At 38.5% G+C, this 24,129-nt stretch overlaps 1 protein-coding gene across 1 annotated transcript in view; it reads left to right on the top strand.

The window, feature by feature from the left end:
* Positions 1 to 24,129, top strand: part of PDK3 (pyruvate dehydrogenase kinase 3) — a 63,695-nt gene that overhangs the window by 15,097 nt on the left and 24,469 nt on the right. The window contains exons 2-3 of the mRNA XM_063343434.1: positions 7,867 to 8,008; positions 18,368 to 18,439. Coding sequence (XP_063199504.1) covers positions 7,867 to 8,008; positions 18,368 to 18,439 — 214 coding nt within the window. The remainder of the gene's footprint in view (positions 1 to 7,866; positions 8,009 to 18,367; positions 18,440 to 24,129) is intronic.

The following is a 24,129-nucleotide window of genomic DNA, read 5'->3' on the forward strand; positions in this document are numbered from 1 at the left end:
CATACTCCTGAAATGGTGCATAATCAGTAGAATTCATTGGTCCTTTCTTTAGTCCTGCTTTCCTAGCTTCAGCAGCAGATTATTAGTTTTAGCCTTTGCTTAGTCTGCTCTGATGCCTTGATCTTTTTGCATATTCTTTTGAAGATTTCTCCATCCCTTTGCTTCACTTTTTAGTGTGGGGTGGGTTTTTTTTGTTTGTTTGTTTTTTGGGGATTTTTTGCCTGTGTAGGAGCCAAAAAGTACTCTGGAAGCTCAAGAGAAGAGGGTAGATATGGTCGATCACTCCTGCCTTCCTGTCTTTCTTCCTTTATTTTGCCCTAGATAAAAGCAATAGTAGTAGTTTCACGGGTATAGGAGGTGAAAGGCTTTTGATCTTGTTTTTATGGATTCTGAATGGAGTCCCTCCTCTCAGACATACAACAGGTGGGACTTGGCTGCTTTTGAGTCTTAAAGTAGTGTGGTATCGAATGTCTTGTCTGGGTGTTAGATGCATGGTCCACGGAGAGAACTAGACCTCTGTGTGCAGTGAAAAGACTAAAAAGAGCACTTAGTTTCTTCTTGTCTTATCGGAGATAAGCGTTAATACTCAGAAACTACAGATGCTTTTATGATGTGACCCTGGCAGTCCAGTACCTGCTAGGGATGTGATAGCCATATTAGGTTTTTGAAGCAGGTGACTTTGATCATCATCTATGAAGGACTACTACTGTAGTCTGTTCTCAAATGAATATTTCATGAATGCGGGAATCTGGCAGCTGAACTGAGGGCATTTGATAATGTTCTAGAAGAACCAGAGTTCATGGTCTCATGCTGAGTTTCTCCCTCTTCTGCAGCAAAATCAAGGTTTGTGTACAGCCTTCTGTATGGAACTAATCCTTTTGTAATCTGAATCTTGGGCAGCATAGTATAGCTCTAGCAATTTGTAAAATTTTTGCCAGAATTGAATCAGGGTCTGCTGCATGTGTGTGAATAGTCTCTACATTGTTTGTGCCTCATGTTGCAGAACGCAGAACAAAAGTTTTTTCTAGGTCCGGCTTTGCAACAGTTATCTAATTCTATCAGTGCGATGGAAGGAACTGAAAAAATAGCTGTTCAGAGACGGCACTGTGATGAATGTTCGTTCCTTCCAATTGAAAAATACCTCTTCCCCTATGTGCTAAAGGCATATGATCCCTAGAGCCTGAGTGGGCCTTGTTATCAATGTTACATTTCTTTTACGTTTCTTAGTGCTATGGGGTAAAAGGTGAAAGAGAAAAACAGAAAAGAGATGAGCATATGTTCAGAGAAGAGTTGAATCCCAGAGAGAGGAAAATATATTAGTAGAGAAAACTGTCTGGAAGTAGAACTCTGCTCCTGAATTTCCTTTGGATTGAAGGTCCACCAGTGACAATACTGATGTATAACCCCAAAGCATTCCACTTTAATCTTTTCCCATCTGATGGTATTGCATTTAGAAGACTTAATGCATTCAGCTTTTGTGACCTGTGTTACCTCGAAGGGTCTGGATCATGTTTTATTTATGCATTTTCTTATCCATTTTTTTTCCCCTCTGATACTTGTGTAGTGGAATAAATGGCATGGTTTATTCTTGGTGTAAATGTCTAGCACCTTTTTACATCTAAGAAAATTGATTTTAATATTAAGTGCTACCTTCTGGGTGAACTTTTTATGAAATCTTAATGCCTTAGTGTTTTATTTAAATAAGTTTACTTATATTCTCTACTTAAACTTGAGCAAGGACAGTCAAATCAGTTCTTCAGGCATGTCATACTTCACTGCATAAGCAAATCCACCATCATTTAGAGACACACTCTCTCTCATGAATGGTGACCATTCCAAATGCAGCAATTTTTGTGGAAGTACCATTCCCACTGTATTGTTACAAACCCTGGCTTGTTTCTGTCATGTAAAGCTGTTTATATGGAAGGTTGTCCATAGAATATTCTTCACTGACCTTAGTTTGATGTAAAACCCAGGAGTCGCTCCTTAGATCCTTTTTGACTAGTGGTGTCGTCTCATTTTCACTGTGTCTATTGTCAGTCTGTTACATTGACTTGTACTTAAACAAAAGAATCTCAAGGTTGGCATCACAGTCTGTCTTCACCACTGGGTTTGAAGTGCAGATTTGAAGGTGGCAGAGGGGAGGCCCTGAATGTGCTTTTCTATGTAACTTTTGTATAGCAAAAGTTACTGTTACTGGCTAGCCCAGACAGGTGAGATTGTTCAGAATATTGAAGAAGGTAGAGCATTTGTTGAACCTCTTTTTTTTTTTTTTTTTTAAAAAACCTTTTTAAAGACCTGCTGTGGTGACACTTGACATTTCTTTTAGGTTTTGCGCTAGGTATGCATGTAGTAGTAATCATTTGAAATAATTTCAAGATTACTTCCTTCACAGCTATCTTGCTTCTTATCACTGTTTTCTGTCAAAGTCACTTCTATTGTGTAACTTAATTTACACCATCTGTGCTGTGCTTTTACTAACTCTGACTTGCTTCAGAGTTCTCTCTTTTTGCTTGTTTCTCTCCCTGTGCGAAACTGTACTGCTTTCTTTTTAGAAGCTGTGGTGACTACCTTCTTCCTTTTGGCTCACGAGAGAATTAAGGCCACAAAGAATGTCAGGCAGTGTTCAGTCTAGTCTCCAGTTCACAGGCTGAATCAACTAGCTTAATGTAATTTCGGGTAGATGTCTTAACTTCACTAAGTAAAAGAGATGGCAAAAAAGCAGCATGTTGCTGTCTTACAGTGTTTACTGTCTGTGAAATTATGACTTGAATTTTCTGCAGTTTGAGCCTAATACTTGTTTGATCCTTGATGGACTGGGTTACTGCTGTCTCTGCTGTAGTGAACTGTAAGGCTTTAAAGAGTGTTGCTGTATTCTTTATTTATTTCTCCTCAGGTAAATCTACTCAGATTCGTTCATTCTTTTGTCACAGACTGTTTTACTGTTCTGGTCACCCGAATTTCTCCTTGGTCCATATAGCCTTTCTGAAGATGCTCAGACATTGATGTAATACTCCAGTTGAGTCTTACCAGTGTTGAGTAGAGCGGGTTATTTTCCATGTGCTTTTCCTTCATTCTCTTTGGCCAAATTCTGTGTTAAGCTGTAAGCATCATAGGTGTGATCTGGGAGTTTCTTAAACAGCTTGAAAATATAACTTTCATTAAGAAAAGTGAAAATCTAAAGCTAATCTAGCCTCTTGACCCTGAATTAAAATCTAGGCCCTTAGAAACCAGAATTACTTTACAGGGTTATTTTATACCATAAAGAGCAGTGCGCGGCTGCTTTGTCCTCTTCAGCAGAGTAGACCTATAGCAAAGAGGTAGTATGCTGTATGGTTTGTTCTTTATGTTGCTTTAATGTGATACTCCTCATTGAAGGAAACCTTTTTCAGCGCCTGATTTAAGAGTTTGGTCTGCACAATTTTTCCATTTAAAGCAACAAAACTGAATTATTGTTCAATTGAAATCAAGTATTGCTGTATTAAAACACTGGGAAATAAATGCTGATGGTGTGTGTGAAATTGAACCCCATATATCATCTGATGTCTTTCCTTTCTTCTTGGCTCTGTGGATAAGTGTTTCACTTTGAGTAGAGGCTTCTAATGTTTTCAGATTCAGTTTTTTAAAAGCACGCTTTTAAAGAATTTCAGTTTTTTGTGTGTAATCTGCATTATCCATGAGGTAGAGATCTGTTTGCTCGGTATGTTTCTGGGTATATGAATGTGTATGTATAAAATAAACCTGATTCTGTCCAGTAGAATTTCCTTTTAAGGCTGTTCTGCCTGCATTAAACATTGATTATCAAGTTGGGCAGAAACTTACAATGAAGTATAAGTAATTCTAGAGATTACTCACATACTTAATGAAAGGGCAGAGTTTGCAATGTCTGTAATATAGCTGTTCTTCATTCTTCACAAGGGTATTAACAAAGCATAATATTGCTTAATTAGTCTGTTGAACTCTGACAGAGTTTTATCATCACAAAAGTCAGCACAGAACTTGTGAAAACCGAAGAAATTGCATTTCTGATGCACTTAGGTATCTAACAGGTTATGTATCTCCAAAGTTAAAATCTTTAACAGCTCAACAGTTTGACATGAGAACAATTATTTCTGATGGATTTGTATACCTCATTTGTTGCGCTCATTTGTTGTTACTAGTACTTGAAATCTAAATTTAAGTATTTGACAACTAAGCGGACGTACATCATATATCATTACTGAGCCTGTAAAAAGGGCTCTGCTACCTCAGTGGATCAGTCTTCATTTAAAGAACATTTATATATATTTGTATTGAAACACTCTTTAGGATGAAATGTTAACTTAGCCTTTATTCAAATAAACTCAGCATGAATAGAAAAGTTACACAGAAACCCTTAGTTATTAAAGGTGTAATATTTTTAACAGAAGCACATCCAGCATTCAGAGAAAATTGAATCTAAAACTTTAAAAAAGTATTTGGTGCTGTTTTTAATGTCAAGGTACTCATTTTACTTGGAAAAACATAGATAGAAAGAAAGCAAGACAAAAAAGAACCCTAATTAATCGCTAACAGTTAAACAAGAGTAGTGGACTATAAAAGAGAAGGCAAAAGCCTTACCGTAGGTTTAATATCAAGGTAAGAATGTTGTATGGATAATCTCATTAGAAACTTTTCTCTCTCTAGCAGTGTAGATTCTGTTTTGTCACTAGTTGAACAGTGAGGTCTTGCTTCCCCACCTTGGAACTCAGAGTCTGTTGCTGGCCATTGACAGCAGGATGGCTGTCTGAGGGGGACCCTGCATTTTTTGTTTCTCATAAGTCTTGAATGCTTTTCCTATTTATATCCTGTCTCTGGGAGAAAATATGCAGCGTTTAACCAGTAGTTGCACTGATGCCTGTAGAACTACTAAAGACAGTAAATTTACAAATAAAATATGTAGGTGAAGCTTTTTCTTTATGCCAGTGATCTTTACATTGCATCATCTGACCAGCCTCTTCCACAGTATTCCTATAGTTCGGTGATTCAGTGATTTATAGGCAAAAAAATCATGACTTCTCAGAGTTAAAAATGAATGTTAATTTCATATAATTTAACAAGATAGCATAAGGCTGTATTTGCAATGTATTGCTCAGGTTATAAAAGCAGTGGGCCTTCTGTTAGTAATTTATAACAAAAGCTGTACTGCTAGTATATTATAATGACATGTTAGTGTTATACTTCCATGTCATTACATTCTGCCTTGAAGTCTGCTGCTACCGTAGGTCTTCGGTTCACCATAGTTAAACAGCTCTCTGACACAGCACCCCTTGTTTCTGGAAATAACATTAAACACGGTCCCTGTTGCCTAGTGCAGTGTAGTTCGGACTAGGGCATAGGATTACTGTATTATTTCTTCCATTTGAATTTGAATAAAGGTAAGCAGGTCATACTTGTATTATTGAATAACTTCTTGGGGGGGCTGTGGTATAAATCAAAGAGAGATTATGCAGAAGTTTCACTTTCACTTTAACACTGAGAGAATGACTTCCCATTCCCTTGAACTGAAACTGATGGATTTAAACTGGCTTTAGACTATGGTGTTTAGGACAAAAGCCTGGTTCTGGCCATGTGTGTTGACTCAGCCGGAATGATAATGAAATCACGAAAGAATGCTGTATATTTTGAAAAAAGATGTAATAAATAAAGCTAACCAATGAAAAAAGTTATATCTGACTGTAGGTTTATGTGGATGATAGGCTTGTGTATGATAAATTTATATTAAGAAAATACCTAACTTAACTCAGATTTTATTTTTTGTACTTAGTAGGATGTCCCTCATTTTGATGAATGTGGTTGTACGGGTGTTGCTGTGAGGAACCGCAGCCAAGGAGTGTCTGTTAGAGGATGATACACTTCTTGCTTTAAAAGCTGAAGGATATCTAATTATTGCAGATCCTAGCGAGCAGTCATTTTCTCTTCCCGTGCACGTGCTGTTTGGCAAGCAGATAACTGACCTTATTCTAGAAGCTGAAGCAACTCTGTGGAGCGCATACTCTGACTGCATGCCCCAAACCAAAAAGAAGTACTGAAGTTATGGTGAAGCAAGCCTTCAAGCTAGGCAAGCTTGAAACACAACTTCCTTTCCTTTTCCTGTACTGAGCATGCAAAGGGACCCCAAAGGGCCCTGTACCTAAAACATGGCTGTACATTAGAGCAAGGCAACTGCTTAAAAAGAGACATTTTCAGAACTGCTGGGGTGAGACAGATTGAATAGAGATGTGTCCTCGCTCGTGGGAGGAGAGGAAGCGTGTCTCTTCTGCCAGTCCCGCTTTCCAGTCTAGCAGCTTTTATTGTCTGCCTTGCACAAACCTGGGGACTGTGTCTGCGAAGGGCCCCCATGCCCTTTCACAGCCTGTGGGTTCTTGTTCACCATTTCCTCATTCTCTCTCTGGGCTGTGTTTCATTCCTTTTGCTTTTTATTGCCTAGAAAATAGCTGAACTTGCTCTCAGTTACTCTTGGGAAGAAGCAGTCGTCATCCTTGTTCCTGAGGGTTTTTCCAGCCCAGAAATTGTAGGGTGAGCTAGTCAGAGAGTCTTTCCTGCGTCCAGTCACAGTTTTCCTGAAGACCTGCTGTATACAATGACCTGTGAATAAAAAAGTGTCTGTCCTCTATTGTAGATGAATTGATATCTAATTTAATTGAAGAATTGAACTGTGAAATCATTACTGTGCTTCACAGAAGATAACAATGTAATGTCTTGTTTCCTTTGTCTAATTTGGACAGGGTGTGTGTATTTGTAATTGAAGATGTGAAAATGCAAATAAGTAAAATAGGTGCAAATGTTTGCTGGAGGAACAATAATAGCATTGCTGACACTAACATAATTTAATGATCCACTGATTGATGATGCCTAAATGAGCGGGGGCGGGGGGAAGAAGGGAAATCCTAATCCTTCCTGCATATTCTCCCAAGCTTATGTTACGGTTTTGGAACTAATCCATCCATGCACGTTACCTATGCAAAGAAGGTGAAAATTCTGCTGTTCAGCTGATTATAATGGGGCTGTGTTAAGAAGTATCACCTTGATTGTGCTGGTTGCACTGTACTTGAGTCTTTCAAATTGCAAATTTCAGTGATTACTTGCCTAGTAGTGCTTTTAACACTTTCTGGTTTGCTTGAACATAATTTATAGCTCTTATATTATGCCTTCACTCCCAAATTTTGAAGGCGGTTGTACTGGTTATCGTCATAAGACATTTGCTGTCTTTCTAGACAAAAGCAGAATACTGACTGTTCATTACAAGTAAAACATGGGTTTATTTTTTTTTTTCTTTTAATTTACCTGGACTCTTTAGAAATTAGTTTATGGTGGGGAATTCCCCCGCTTGTGAAACACTGCAAAATACAAAAATCAGGTCAAATCTTCCATCAGTGTCAAATCAGGTCTGATCTTCCATCTGAACTATTTGGACAAGAGTCGTAACGTCTCATACTTTCAAATATTTGTAGTTTATAGTATTTTTAGTAGTATTTGTAGTCTGACCATTTTGGGGCCTTATTTCCAGTTAATATAAAGTCCTTGGTATTTTATGATTTTTATTTGTAGGACGAGAGATTTTTCTGTATAGGATTTTTATTTATAGGAGAGAGGATGAGATGATGTGAAATGAGGAAGAATTATGAGATAAATGGGGTTAAGCTCTAGGAAGGTAAATGTATAATATGTGTCTTGGGAGTGAAAGGGAAGTGAAGGTGGGTACTGAAAGAAATTATTCTAAAATGGCTTTTATTTCCACAAGTGTTGTGGATTTTTTTAAAATTTTAAAACTTCTGGCACTGGCTAGTCTAAAAATTGATGTGCTGCAACAGACATCTGATCTGGTTTTTTTCTTCCTTTTAACAGGTCGTGACAATGCATGTGAGAAGACTTCGTACATGTTTCTGCGGAAAGAACTTCCTGTGCGACTAGCCAACACCATGAGAGAAGTCAATTTGTTGCCTGATAACTTACTTAGCAGGCCCTCAGTTGGGCTAGTACAGAGTTGGTAAGTCTTTAAAATAAAAAAAGTGGATTAAAAAATTAGTGTAAAACTAACACTGTATGTGTCGTTTTTCTTGCAACTCAGCATGAATTGTCTTGAACTGAACTCTGGTTTCTGCCTAGAATTGTTTATAATGTGTACTTCTTGTCAAATTAAGTTTCATTTTCTTCTGTCTAATGTTAAGTAAATACTCTAATATGGATCTTAGAGATAAGAATTTGTAAGTTAGTCTTGTAAGTTAGTAACAGCATACTGTTGTCTCTCAGATAAGTAGAATCAGTCCGTAACTTCCAACAGAGAGCTTTTTTAATATTCCTTACTGTATTGCACCCATGACTGCTCGAAACACTTGTTCTTTCTCCTTACTCTTCCTTTGTCAAAAATGCTGAAAGAAAACTTAAACCTTGTCTGTTCTTCTCATTGATAAATCTTTAAAAACATAACCTGGTATTCAATGGAACTTAAGGAACAGGGCAAAAATCTGGTGTCATCCAGTAAGTAATGTTCTCCATTGTAATAACTAGCATGTATCTGAAGTGTTCAAAGTCCTGTCATTTTTTCCACAGTACTTAACTTATAGCCTACTTGCATGCTCAATGAGGTTTGGAGACTACTATCTAAAAAATTGTTTTTTATGGGGTACTCGTTGTTTCTCTACCTGCAAATACTTGATCCAAAGAATTTATATAAAAACATATTTGCACTATACAACAAATTTCCCTTTGTGAATAAGAGCTTATCTGTTAGGTGTATAAGTTGTAACTAATGTTGTAGGCTTCTGTTAATTTCAGTCATAACCCTTGAGCCAAGAAATACCACATTGACTACTGTGTTTGGTCTCATATTTGTCAAGCTTCAGGTTTAGAAAATATAATTTAGGATATGTGGTATTGTGTACTTTGGTTTAAACATATTTGTCTATGAAAGGTAATATTAGCTGTCTTGATGACCACTTCAAATGCAGTGATTAAGTGCTTCAAATAAATGTGAATGCTGTGGAGCCACACAATAGCAATCGCTTTGTTGTTAAGTGGTAGCTTGCAAGGGTTGAAGGCTTGTATCGTCTGTCTGATGTTACCATAAGCTGTTATATCAAAGGAAGGAATAGATAACATGCAGGCCTTCTAGGCTTTTCTGATCTAGGTGACTTGTGAAGCTGTCTTTAGTGAAACGTGGAAAGATAGGTGAATGAAGAAAAGGAAATAACTTCTCTGTAGTGACTCTACAGCATGATACTTCTAGTCCAATTATATGTTCTGTGGCATGTGCTTCTGCCCTGCTAACACAGAGTCAAGCAACTTTTGGATCACTTCTGGCCAAGGAACTGAATGGGTGTATAGAGTGGATGCCCCCTTCAGAATTTTTGCTTAGAGGTTGAGGACTCGTAGGATGACTTCCATGGCTACAATAGATACTACTGATTTTTTTTTTCTAATTTTTATTTTTTGAAAAAAAAAAAAAGTCAGTCTGGAGTGTATCAGAACATATAATGACTGTAAGATACTTGTCCAAATTGTGTATTTTATATGATAATGTGATTTGCACTATCACAGCTGTAGACTGATAGTTCTCTATTTAATGGTCCAAAATGTCAGACTTTAACATCATGGAGAAGTTCAAGTGGACATCCAACACAGAGATAGAAGTCTGAAATCAATGTTTGTCGTAATGTTCTTTTGATTTTGATCCTCAGTTAACTAACAGCTCTTGTGGAAAGGAATATCTTCACTGGGATTATGTAAGAATATTTTTTTGTGATCTTATGTCAGGAGTAGAGTCATAGAATCACAGAATGGTTCGGGTTGGAAGGGACCTTAAAGATCATCTTGTTCCAACCCCCCTGCCACTGGCAGGGACACCTCCCACTGGACCAGTAACAAAGTACCTGTAGCATGTTTCTTTTCCTGATTATAGGACTTCAAATAACTTATTTCTTATTTTTTTTATTTAGAATTTTTAAATTGTTTTTTAAACATTTACCTGTAGATTATGAGTCCTAGTGATACACTGATGATAAACCTTGGGAAAAATACAGCTAACTGTATCAGCTTTATTAATTTCAGTGTGAATGACCTTGAGTATTATGCAGCTATGCTGATAGCAAGTTTTGAAACATATTTATAATTTCTTAACCTAAATTTTAGACATATCTAGAGAGAGATACATTAACTTTATGCAGTAGAATAAATAAATATAAATTTAGTTGTGTTCACAAGTTTTGTGAACTTGTAAAATGAAGAAATCTCTTCTTGACAGACTTGTTTCATACTTCAAGAAAATTAATTTCGGGTATGTTTTCATGACCCTTTATTTTTACTATGCCATAGGTTGAGGAAGCTTGACAATTTATTAATATGCAAACAAAAAATCTGATGTACGTTTGCCACAAGTGAGCAAAGACATAATTTAATGCATTATTCACCTTAATCTGTTTATTTGCTAACTTTCAGTAATTTTCGTAGTCACCAGCATATTTATGATTTATTTACACTACCACTTTGCACTAGAAGCCTATGTTTTTATGTGCTTTTGGTCAGACTCCAAATCAGCTGGAGCTTTAAAATGTGAGTTCCCAGTTTATTCCTTAATGTCAGGATGCCAAAAATACAAAAAGCTCCTAATCTTTAAAGTGAGTTTTATTGAACTTCTTAATTAGAGTAAGGTGGCTCTATAAATAGATTAATTTGGTGGAGTAAGAAAACAAATTAACCCTGCCTACTGTACAGCATGGATCCTTTTCTGTCAGTCCCCTGTCCAGCCAGGCAGTGGCATTTTGGATTGCATTGAATTTAATAGTCCCTTACAAGTCCTTCGGGAAGCAACCTCATCTTGTCATTCTGGAGAATATGCTCCCTGCTGCAGGCAAACCCTGTTCTTTTCCCACTTCTCTAATCCATCTTCATGGTCAGGCTGTAGGCACTTTGCTTCCTGTACCAGGCTCTTTGACTGCACTGCGCTGCCTAGCAGATTTTTCAACGGATTGCTTGTTTGCTCTCAGGAAAAGGAGCTTTTTTTTCACCTTCCTTTCTGGGTTCCTTAGCCTGATGTGCGCAGCAAAGAAGACAGGCAAAACAACTGTCCTTCCTTTGTGCTACTCACCTGCGCTTTTCTGAATAAAGCTGGCAGTACACAGAGAGTGAACTATGAACAAAAAAAAATAGTTTTGCATTTCATTTGTGTACCTGTTCAAAGGTAAAACATTAGCTCTGTCCCAGTTTGAGTTTATGACTTTGTTTATGCGTATGTTTTGCATGGAGTAGCAAGGGAAGGAATAAAGTGAATCAAAAATACTAACACAGTTAATATGTTCTGGCTGTCAACTGCGGTGATTCCAAATAACAGACGGATGGACAACCAGAGTGCTAGGGATCAGCAGCTTATTTTCAGTTCTTCAGAATTAGCGGGCAACTTCCTAGTTCCAAAGAAGTGGACCTTTTTTAGGCCAGCTTTCAGAGGGCACTCTAGCTAAAGTGCACCACAGGTAGAACATTGAACATGTGGCAGAATTGCATAATACAGGATATGATCACTGATGTGATGAGAGAAAATAGTTACAATAAAACCTTATAATGGATAATGTCAGAGCTTGTAAAATATCTAAAGTAACTGTGAAGGTTGCACAACATGCTGCTTAGTCATGTCTAAAATTCATATTTTAATTAACCCTGGCCAAATTTCTCTACTTCTCTTTAGTACCTTTCCCTGGAGAAGGCTATAAATTTCCATTTATCACCTTGGGAAGACCCATGTCATATTTAACCCCAGCTGTGAGAAAAACTCATGGGTTGAGATAAAGACAGTTTAATAGGTAAAGCAAAAGCCGTGCGCGCAAGCAAAGCAAAACAAGGAATTCATTCACTGCTTCCCATGGGCAGGCAGGTGTTCAGACATCTCCAGGGCTCCGTCATGTGTAACGGTTACTTGGAAAGACAAACACCTTCACTCCAAATGTCCTCCCCTTTCTTCTTCCCCCAGCTTCATATGCTGAGCATCGCGTCGTATGGTACACGGTGCCGTGTTGACACAACAAGCTGTGTCCCCTCACAGCTTCTTCTGCACCCCCAGCTTACTCACTGGTGGGGCAGTGTGAGGAACAGAAGAGGCTTTCATGCTGTGTAAGCCCTGCTTAGCAGTAACTGAAACATCCCTGTATTATCAACACTGTTTTCAGCACAAATCCAAACCATAGCCCCGTACCAGCTACTGTGAAGAGAACCCTATCCCAGCCAAACCCAGCACAACCCATTAGAGAAATCAGTACAGTTTGGGGATTGATAATTGTTTTTCCTCTATTTCTTGCATTCAGACTGTGCTAACAAGATTGTGTTACCATGGAGATCAGTTTTATATTTTCCGTGCTTTGGTGTTAGAGAGATTCTAAAGGAAAATCTTAGTGAAATACCCATAGGGAAAAAGCAAAGGTACCTTGCATGAGTTTAAAAAAACAAACAAACAACAAAAAACCCAGTTGCATGAGTTTAAAAAAAAAAAAAAAACAAACAACAAAACCCCCAGGAAAATCTGGAGTTGACATTATGGGCATTTACAGTGATTTCATGTATGAAATGTGCCATTCTAGGATTAGTACACTTGGCAGACTAACAAGAATTCAATCTACCTGGCAGTAATGAACAAAAGAACAAGGCTAAAGGGTGCTTGAAACCAGAGAGCTTGCCCAATGAATTGTAGTGTATTGTGATTAAAAAAATTAAATACCAGAAAGACAACAGATTTTTGAAGGTCATAGGCTCTGATTTCTGCTTTTGATGACTCACTGAAAATAGCAAAATATAACTGATGTTCTCTTTTTTTTTTTTTTTTTTTTGTCTGTGCTGGGTGGCTTTTTCATAGTTTTGTGTTCTGTATAGTTGTATTTGTTTACTAATAACATAGCAAATCATCCATTATTCTGGTACTTTTCTCCTTTATTCTAGCTGGCTGGTAATTTTGTGTGAGTGAAGTGTGTTTAAAACATCACAAAGTCTGGCTTTTCAGTGCCTGATAAATCCTGTAGTTACCACCTTCATTTATCTATATCTACACCCACAATTCAAATTAGGAGAAGATTCAAGGAAATAAATAATTATATGAAAGGGGAATGATCTTTTTTTACGCACACTAGCTGTTACAGGAATGAACTGCATTGCTGACGGCTCACCTTGAGGCAGATTGAACTGTCGGTGGTAGTTAAGACAGTGCTTTGAAATACTTATTACCGCTATCAGAGTTATAAATTTCCTTTTAAGCAAGCATTGCTTAATTTCCTTAATTTTGAGCTGTTTGGGAGGGAGCGGGAGGATAAATGTTGTGTCAAAACTGTAAATCACAACCAGATAAAAGAAAAAGATGTACAGTGTTTGCAGCTCCAAGTTGTTATGTGGAGACTGATACACAGGGTATTATAACATCCTGGTTTTGGTGACATATACTGGTAGGCGTTGGACAGTAGATTAGATTCGATTGACATAAGGGTAACTTTTTTCTAGCTTTATTTAGTTGAGGGATTGGAAGAAATAGTAAAAGTGATGGAAGAAATTTGAATAACTTCGATTTGAAGTTAAGCTTTTCTCTGAGCTGGTCCTTCTGACTTGCTGGATACAGTGCTCGTGCTGATGAACTTCTAACGTAATTTCAATTTACTTTAGAGTCAGAAATAGACATCTAAATATTGTAGCTAATTCTATCTGAAGGAAAAACATTCCATAGTTTCTCCATCACCACAGAGATTAAAGAGAAATTACTTAAGCACGCTTATAAATTTCCTTAGTTTAGAGCATTTAGTTTGTGTAACTTTCCTTTGTTTCAGAAACTCTCAGTTCCTCATTGGTGCTATGTTGAGCCTGCAATGACCTCAGAAGCTGTTCTGGTTGTGCTGAAGACTGGTGACCATGTTTGGCATCTTTTTTCTAGTTGAGACCTGCTTTAGTCTTTTTCTGACCGAGACAGTTTTCTGCACAATTGCTTCCTGCATAGATGAGAGAAACACTTGGCTTGCCCCTGCCTGTTACTCTGGTAAAAGTGCTGATCCTTCAACAAAGGACAAGTGATACTGGATTATTCCAGCGGCAGCAGTGTTAGGAGCAATGTCCCAGTAAGCTAACAGAGTAGAAATCTCAATAGAGCATACCAGTAATGGTGGGCAACCAATCAAATGCACACAGCACAAAAATCAGGTATCGGCTACCTTCAGTACCAGAAATACTCATCACTGTTTTATTCTTAGGTTCAGCACAGGACTGCTGATGCTTGAGATTTCTGGTAGGAGATCTGTAGTAAAGAGCACCTGCTGTGTTGCTGCTTCTTAAGTGTGGTTGTTGTCCCGAGTCTTCAGAAACAGGACTTTCATAATATACAATGACAGATGGGGGTGAGCAGCTTCCTAATAACCTCCTCTTACTTTGCCACGAGAGAAGCTGTCACTTTTTCATGACACAGATTTACTGAAGCATCTTTCATATGGGAAGAAGCTGAGAGCTGAGTATTTCCTTCAAGATATTCAGCAAGCTGTCTGGACTGTTGGACCTGAAGAAGGGAACGTTTGGGTGGGCAGGGGAACAGGATATTATCGGTGTGTATAAATACCTAATGGGAGAGAATGAAGATGAGGGAGCCAGACTCTTTTCAGTAGTGCTCAGTGACAGGACAGGAGGCAGTGAACAGAAATTAAAGCGCGTGAAATTCCATCTGAACGCAATAAAAAACTTTTTTACAGTGAGGGTGATCAAACACCCCAAGAAGGTTCCCCAGCGGGGCTGTGGTGTCCCTTTTGGTGGGGAGATTCAAACCCCAACTGGATGTGGTCCTGGACAACCTGCTCTAGCTGACCCTGTTTGAGCAAGGCGGTTGGACTAGATGATTTCAGGAGATCTCTTCCAACCTAAATGATTCTGTGATTCTGAATTTTCTTGAAAAGTTGGCTTGCAGCCTTGGATGTTCTGGGAGGCAGAAAGGGCTATTGTTGCCTTTATGAAAACAGGGTGTAGAAGAGTGGACTGGGGAAGTAGGGAGAAACAGAGAGTGTGAGGAAAAGAAATGAAGTCCCCCACAAAACAGGGAGGATGACAACAGAAATTAAAGTAGGAAGAGAAAGGATTTCAAACCAGGAGGAATGTTTGAAAGGATGGGGGAGGGGAGCATGAAGAGTAGAGGGGTGGTTGTTGGCAAACTTGCTGACACCTACAGCACTTGGCCCTTTATGTAATATGAGAAACACTTTACAGTGTGGAGGGTGCTTGTGACAGTTCATACCTCCTGGCATGTATTGTGCTATGCCTGTGCTGGAGAAATCACAGCGTTTTGGCCCACTCATTGATTCAGGTCATGATGACTACCTTGGGTTTCATAGATTTGATGCACATCTGCAGCAGGTTCCAGTTTAAGTTTCTTCCGAGAAGAACCTGGTCTTCTGAGAAGTGCCAGAAGCACTGCAAATATAAGCAACGTAGATTAAGTGAGGGTTATTGGGGGGTTAATTTCAAAACCATATAGCAGGTTTAGATTTGTTTAAAAAAAAAAAAAAGCTAATGTAGACTTAGTCATTGAGTGGCAAGAGATCAACCTGTATTTAAGGAATAAAATAAGACTCCTTCACAGGAATCCTGCAGGTGTATTCTGGGTAGGCCGTTTTTCTCTGTAGAATCAAAGAAATATTTTGCCTATTTTCCTTTTACCACACAAACGTATTTAAGATAGCAAATATTTAATTGCAATGGAAGATTTAAGCTTTCTTGTTATACTACAACCCACAGCATGAAGGAACCAGTCTGATCTGACAGTGCTGGTCATCTTAAGTCTTTAATTACTGAATGTATTTGCAAGAAAAAGATGCCACATGAATGATACCTGTTTCTCTATTCACAGAAAAAGCCCACAAAGTCCATTTCCTCTTTGAGACAATTATGGATTGAATGTGATATGTTCTTATCACTTATCAAGGAAATGGCGAAGGAGGTAGCAAAGACTGGTGGTGGAGGTGGCAGAGCAAAATTGTACACGGGAATGGGTCTTAAGCATTGCTTCTGCATGACGTTGCCTGGTTTAGCAAGAAGTCAAAACCTCATCTTATTGCCTTCATAGAGCCAAACTGATGATGCCCTGAATTGCCTCAGTGCCCTGTCTACCACTTTCCCATCTTTCATTTTGGAGTTCCTTTGCTGATGCTTTATTAATGTGTTTTGCACACTGTAATTATGGTACCTTTTTTCCTATCCCATGATTAACTTGATTTACCTTGATTCATATGAGGCAGATGATGTTGAAGAACACACAACTCTTAAACAAAAGGAGTGAGCATGATCATAATTTGTTACATGTTAAGTCTTGCAGGTAAAGCAGCTGAGTTCAGAGAGTAAAGCAGCTTTTTCCAGTGAGAATTAATAAAAGGGCAGTGCGTGCAAGGACACATTCCCAAAGGAGATTAGTTCTCATTCAGTCTTTCAGAAACTCAGTCCCTCCTCCAGCTGGTGGTCCTGGTGATTCTTCCCCTGCCTCTCTATCCACCACATCACCTATACTGTCCCAGCATAGTTAGCACTGCTTCACTTGCACTTTTCAGGAACTCATCTTCAGTGTATAGTGGGCTACGGCTCCTTAAATTACTGCCTGTTCCTTGAAGTGACCCCAGGCAATTTCTTGAATTCCTGGGAGTGTGGTGAGACAGTTTTTCCAAACTGGTACTATCTCTTAGCAGTGTAAAAGAACATGTTTTAAAATAAGCAGTACTGGAGACATCAGCTACTTCCCAGACTTGTAACTGACAAACGTTTGGGGGATTTCTGTACTCATTTGTGAGGGCTGCAGGAGGGCAAGAACGCAAAGAGGGACAGGAGCTAGTGTTACTGTGCTGACCATGTTGAAAATGTTGGTCTCCCTGGAGAAATGTCACAGTGACCTGTGGTGGCTGCAACTGAAATGGGGGGTGGAGTAGCAATATGTGGTTCTGGAGGGAGTCATTTAGACAGCAGTGCTGTCTTAAGCTTTGCTGTAGCTTGAAGATGTAGGGTGAAGTTTCATAGCCTGCTTAAGCTGGTCTTAACATAGAACTGCTACCAAAAGAGGTTTTATTGTAATGTGAAGTTGTCCAAGCTTCAGCGGCTGGGTCAATCTCATAGGCACTGAGTTTATGCGGAGATCATTCTGCTGAGCTGGGTTGCTGCTACTGAAAGGGGAAAGGCTTGCTCATTTGTTTTGCTTTTTCCTCATGTAGGCTTTATGCTTATCTTTTATCTCTTTTGCTAGCTTCAGCTGGTTAAACCCTTCTTTGAGTTGTTTTCACTTATGAGAATGATTAAAAAGACCAAACAAACTTATCTGGGTGGCTGTTTTGCCGTTGCAGGGAGTTCAGCTGTTGACACACACATGTGATTAGCATTGTTATCATGGTGTGAATGGCAGTGCTTAACCTGGGTGAAGGGAGGGCAAAGGGAGAGAAAATGATAGCTCCTTCTGGTAACATTGAAACCCTATCTTTTATGAGTATGATTGATACCTTCTGTGATTTACTTCAAGAAATAGGTCCCACTTCTGTAATCTTTAAAGCTACATCTGTACTGCTGAGTGCACCTGCTTCAGGGGGCGATACCTGGTTCTCAGGCCCAGCGGTGTGACGTGGTGGCATTTCTACTGGTGTTGGGCTAGCTTCCAACAGAGCAGGCCATCTGCATTCGTGTTGAGTGGTACTTTGCCTTCAGTCTTCTTTGGGTCGTGTGTGTTATCTTGCTGGCTCTAAGTCTCAGTTAATATCCCATGTGTGCTGAATGTCTGAACTAGGCAAAGCTGTGTTGTGTAAGAGTTGTGTTTTTACAAAACTGAGGGTTGTGTCACATGGCCTGAGGTACAATGTGAGGACATGTGGGAGCGTGTGAAGGGGCATGCTCTTCTGGAGTACTCCGGTAGGACCAGCTTGGTGCAGACGTGTTAGGATGGCTTTTGGGGAGGGTTCCCTGGAGCTTTATTTTGGAAGGAAGGTTGGATTGTTTTCTGAGGAACGTGGGAGCAAACTAACATCTCTACAAAGTAGATGACCAAGAAATCAAGATCTGGGGATGAACTAAGTTACCTGAAATTACAGACCTACTTGAAGAGAGGGTTTGCTCCTGTTAACTTCAGCTTGATTTATGTATCAGTTTTCCTGAATTGTGGACTGTAGGATCATAAACAACACTTTTTAACTCAATATAATATATTGTAGTTGCTTTCTTTCCCTTTGTTGCAGCATCCCATTTCATTTTATCCTCTGCAGAGAACTGTGTACTGTGCTTCTGTTGTTTCAGATGAGGTTATAGTCTTAAGATCAACAAAAATTCAAAAGTAATTTAGGTTTAAGTGTTTTAACTAATACTTTATAATTTTTGCTTATTTCAGGTACATGCAGAGTTTCCTTGAGCTTTTAGAATATGAAAATAAAAGTCCTGAGGATCCGCATGTTCTGGATGAGTGAGTAATTCGTTTTCTTGTGACAGTTCATTTTAAAATAATCTCTCTCAAAAAAAAAAAAAAGAAGTGGGTTTGTACTGTAGGATAACAGTGATCTTATTTGTAAGGTAGAATTTGTGCGGCAAAGGCCAAAATTGTAATCTGATGCAGAATATAGGAATCTAAGTGCTTTTGAACAATATATTTTACATTTATACAGTCTGATAATTTAAGAAATGGCATGGAATGCTTCCTCCAAGGCTGCATTGAGAAGACAGCATGCATGTGAGACTATACTTGCATATCAAATACTTACGAATAAAATGTTGTTTTAGTATACATTGAGCTTAGTACTCTGTTGTATGTAATGTATATTAACACATTAATACTTTCAGTTTTTTTAGTTTGAAAACATTCAATGTGTCAATCTTGTTTTTATCTAAAAACTTTTTAAATGGACTTCAATTATTGGTGTTCACCTATCTCATTCAATAATATTACTTATGTTTGGAGAAGAAAGGAAAGCTTAGCCAATTTTCTTTATCAATAAAATCACATTAAAATTGTGATTAGAATGTTTCCTGGAAATATGTATGCATAAAAAAGGAAAAAAAAAAACAAAAAACAAAAAACAAAAAAAAACCCCACCCCTGTGTTAAGTGAGAACCAGGGGTGCAACATATGCATCAGAGACTTAAAAAACACACACACCCCCTTCCCCCCCAGCACTAAGGTCTATGGTTACTTTGTACCATACAGCAGTCAACTTTGTTTCAGGAGATTACTTCTTGCAGGTTTTTTGCTCTGCTGATTAGGTTTCTTAGGGTGGCTTGCCTTTTAAACTTGAAATTTTTTTTAAGCTCTGAAATCTTGGCTGATCAAACAGTGCTATATAGGAAGTGTTTCATAAAACATCTTGCCATTCAACAAATGCTCTTTTTGTGCAAGATACTTCCTGTGCTGTGCAAAAACGGTGTTTTATCTTCAGTTAGTTTCAGATACATTAACTGCTGTGTTATGTTAGGTTAAGTAGGGGATTTATTAGGTAATGCGTTTTAGATGTTGCACTCTGACTGTGGGCATGTTATCTGAGATCCTTACACTTTATTTTTTAAAGTATCAAGCAATACATGCAGGGGAGACTTAAGTGCATGAGTACAAAATTCCCTCCATGGCAGAACTGTAGAAGGAGCCATAAGGATTATATGACTGAGTGAATTGTAGTGCTGTTGAACAAGGGGGACGTAACTTTTCTCAGTGCGAGCCCTAAGCTGGAATACTGTCTTCAGTTCTGGGTACTACCTATTAAGAAATTAAAACACACATAGACAATATTGATGTGAAAGGAACAAGAATTAGAGACTTGGAGAGTTCCACCTCTGAATAATGTTGAAGGCATTTGTTTAGACTGGCAAAAAAAAAAATACTGAAGTGTGAGACACTGAAAGTCTGAGTGTGCCAAATATAATCTCACTTTAATAAAGGATGAGTGGTTCCTTGAAGTGGAGAATTAAAAAATGGCTGATTATTATTAAAGTTGAGATTGTATACAGGGCAAAAAGTACAAATTCTAATATAGTGAGGACAGACTGAAAAAGACCATTTCAGAAGGCTATAGAGCATCGCATTTTAAAAGCTTTTAAGAATAGATTTAGATAGCTTTCAGTGATGTTCTAGGCATGCTTATTCTGTAATGGATAAATAAGATGAACTTTTCGACTACCTCTAGCTATTACATTTTGTGATTCTATATTTACAGCCTGTTTGCTAATAGGACAAGAATTTCTGTTTGTCACTAGTTTAGCAGTAAGTTTTCCTACTATTTTATACTAAGTTTGGCCTGTGAAAAGGGACAAAAACTGCATTATCTGATTAAAGATCAAATTTATTCTTCTTGGATAGGCTACCTAAGATTAGAAAGTCAGATTTACTTTCCTTCTGTCTGTATGTCATCTGTTCCTAACTTTCTGAAGGTTATGCCAATTAACTGGATACTGAGCTGTAATTAGCTACTATTTTAATAGTAAAGACAAACATCGTCCTTCAAAAATACTCTTAAGTATGTCCATATTTATCTTGTAATAACCCAGCAGATAAATCTACCTTTTTATGAACACTGGGCAAAATCCTTTAAAGGGATTTTTTTGTCTTAGCATTTCTGTGATGAAGCGGTTCAGGGGTGCTTCAGTTTCTTTACTGCGTTCTATTGGTTAGCAGACCTTACCAAGACTTACTGCAACTTTGCCAGATTACTGTCGCTGCCAGTAGTATGGGCCTATGCCAAAAGGTCAGGTTACTTTTGCATTTTTGATAACACAAATATCTTTCCTCAAGCTGCAGACCGGTCCCGTGGAAGTCTTTCCACAGCTCCATCAAACAGTGTGATTGCAGGGTGCTAAGATAAGGTGTCCACACTTTGTAGAGGGTGTAAGCTGGCAGAAGTGTTGGAAATTTCATGTGGTGTCAGTATGCATCTGGATAAACACACAGAGGCAGAAGTTGTTTTTCAAAAATTGAAGGGTTTGTAAAATGTGCTGTTCGTGTGTACTTTCAAAGAGCACTTACTCCACCACCTATACCCGTGAGTTTCTTTGCTGATTTTTCTTTTTGGGGCACACTTGTGAGAGGGCATGTGTGGGAGTGTCCTGGAACTGAGAGCAACTGAAGTAGTAAGCTAGCAGTACATGTAGAGATAACACACACACACAAGAAACTTAGTAAACAAGAACTTTCCTTTCTGCAGTACTAAGATTAAAATACTGATTCTGGTAGCAATTTGAAATAAGTAAGGCAATTTGAAAGGCTGAGGATTTGGGTCTTTTTAGTCTGGAAAAAAGATGACTGAGGGGGGATCTTATCAATGCTTATAAATACTTGTAGGGTGGGTGTCAGGAGGATGGGGCCAGGCTCTTTTCAGTGGTGCCCGGGGACAGGACAAGAGGTAATGGGCACAAACTTGAGCATAGGAAGTTCCACCTAAACATGAGGAGGAACTTCTTTACCCTGAGGGTGGCAGAGCACTGGAACAGGCTGCCCAGAGAGGTGGTGGAGTCTCCGTCTCTGGAGACATTCAAAATCCAGGTGGACGCGTTCCTGTGCAACCTGCTGTGGGTGACCCTGCTCTGGCAGGGGGGTTGGGCTAGATGATCTCCAGAGATCCCTTCCAACCCTACTATTCTGTGATTCTGTGTAAGTACTGGAGTAGATTTGATTAAGAGGGTGCCATTTTGTTACTTTGAAGTAATGTGAAGTGCTACTTAGTTTTGCACTTTGAAAGTAGCTATGCTTTCTAGTAGAGAAATCTTTTAGTGTGGGCTTGTTACCTGTCTCTCTGGTTATTCCTAGCTACCAGCTAGTGCCTCTTTTAAAAAGAGCAGCCAATCGGAAAAAAAACCCATTGCGTGTTCCATTTAAAAGGATTTTTTTTTCAGTATACTCATCACTTTCTTGTCTTTAATCTTTCAGATAATACTATCCATAAAATAGACATAGCAAAAATTCCATTTGTCTTTATGTTGACTTCTTTTCTTGCACTGTGATGATAGATCAAAACAGAATAATATATATAGTCATTAGGGAGTTAAATAATAACTTGTGTTGTGACGTTCATTAATTGTCTTTGCAGAAGTCTATAGGCTTAATTTATTTAATAGCAATGGTAACGCCTTAAATATTCTTTTGTTAATACAGAAGCCACTGAAGCTTGCTTGACTAAAATAGCTTCATATTAATAATTTCTCATCTGTCAAACCAACTGCATTATTTATTCATTGTGGTTTTGAAAATGTGATACACTGAATTTTGGAAAAAAAACCAATGATTGCTAAATAAAATTTTCAGAGCTATTCTGGAGTATTTCTGCCCCCAACTAGTCCCATGAGCATTTTAAAAATTCTTTGATGAGGTCTTCCACAGTTTGAGTACAGCAAAAGTTTTGAGTCTTTCATTGGGGGGGGGAGGGGGCGGGTAGGGAGGGGTTTGTAAGGATTAAGTGGTAAGAGTAAGCAAATGTGTTTTGATTTCTGCCCTGCTGCTTTGAAACATGCCTACGTACTTCATGTATTTGGTCCTTTAAAGGCATCTGCCTGATGGAAACACTTCAGTGAACATCTTTGAAGACGGAACAGGAGGCTTGTCATATCTCTATAATAATGAAGAATTCCTTTATCGTGTGTATTTGCACACTCAGCTTCAACTGTGATTTGCTGGTCTGTGGCAGATAAACCTCCTAGTGCTTTGTTTGCCCTTCAGCATGCCCTGTGTGTTTGAGCACTTTGGTAGCAGGATGTCAGTGAACAGTTTGCCCTGGTGGAGCACATGGGCATCATGTTGTATATATTGTGGATAGTGGAGGTATTGAAAAACAAATAGCAAAGCTGTCAGCAAATAGCAGTTGTTAGAGAGTGTTGACAGTTGTCTTTCAGATGTCATTGTAAGTGTTGCTTCTCAGCTTTGTTTTTAGCTAGCGTCTTGTTGCTCTGAAACAGAGAAGCAGCATGAATACAACTGGGCACTAGTCTTTCTCGAAAACTAACATCAGACCTCAGTGGTTACAGATCACACAGAATCAAGACCTAATAAACATAAAAAGAGCCTACAAACATTTTAAGCATTAAAATATTTTAAGCTGTCCCGTCATCAAGATTGGTAAGTAAGAAAACAGTCATTCTGTACTGTGATATATTTAGACTGGGGAATTAGGCAGTTAGATTCCCCTTTTCTAGGCAACAAAATAGTGTTGAAAAACTACTGAACTGTTTGTTAATACACAGGCAAAAACTGGTGGTTAGACTGCGGGTGGTGAAAAAACTATTAAAAGTGAATCCTACATTCCTTTGGAGCTGGCAGTATAGGGTGGGAGAAATAATTTTAAAAGCATATCACTTGTTAAGAATGGTACGGTATACTGTCAAATGATTGTCTTGGCTAAGTGGTTCTGAAAAGGAAGGAAGCATCTGCTTTAGAAGTGATGATTATTGGTAGTCATTTTTACTTTTCTTAGTCTTAATGTTCTTTCCTTTCTTAGTTGGTGTATATTCTACTTTTGATACAAAGAATTAGTACATTTCTTTTTTGTGTTCATTATAAACCTACTGAGAATGTTTTGCTGTTGGGGTTGGTTTTTTTTTAAGGATCTGTAGATTTGCAGATACAGGCATAGCTGAATGAGTCTCCAAGCTGTGCTTTCTTTTAAAAGCTGTATTTCACTGTGTGTGCTTCTCTTTTTAAACAAGGCCATATAATCATTGCAGTGTCAATTTAATATTAGAGAATGTAGCAGGCTCGAGTAGTAGTGATTTGCCATGTCTTGGCTTTAGAAAATTATTAAAAATTAACATTTCGAGTATGTATGAGTTTGCACGCGTGGAAGAAAAAGGATGAGCCCTTTGAATATCATAGGTGTTGAGCTGCCTTGGCAGGAGAAACAAAAATCCTCCAAGCTGTTTCAAAGTTAGTGCCTGTTAACAGGTGCTTGGTTAAAAGCGATGGAAGTGTTATCCCGAGGCTTGCCGAGCTACCACGGGAAAGAGCCCGTCCGAGCACGGTTGTATGCGCTCTGCCATCCAGCGGCGGGAGAGGAAACTGAACAGAAGTCACACTGATAATAATTACATGTCCTGATACGCAAACTTACCAGAATAGATGCTGGGCAAAGGAAATGCATTCAAAAGTTACGCTGCGCAAGTTGAGGTGTTGGGAAAGAAAGTATG

This window comes from Chroicocephalus ridibundus, chromosome 1 (assembly GCF_963924245.1).
Source record: "Chroicocephalus ridibundus chromosome 1, bChrRid1.1, whole genome shotgun sequence".
Lineage (NCBI taxonomy): Eukaryota > Metazoa > Chordata > Aves > Charadriiformes > Laridae > Chroicocephalus > Chroicocephalus ridibundus.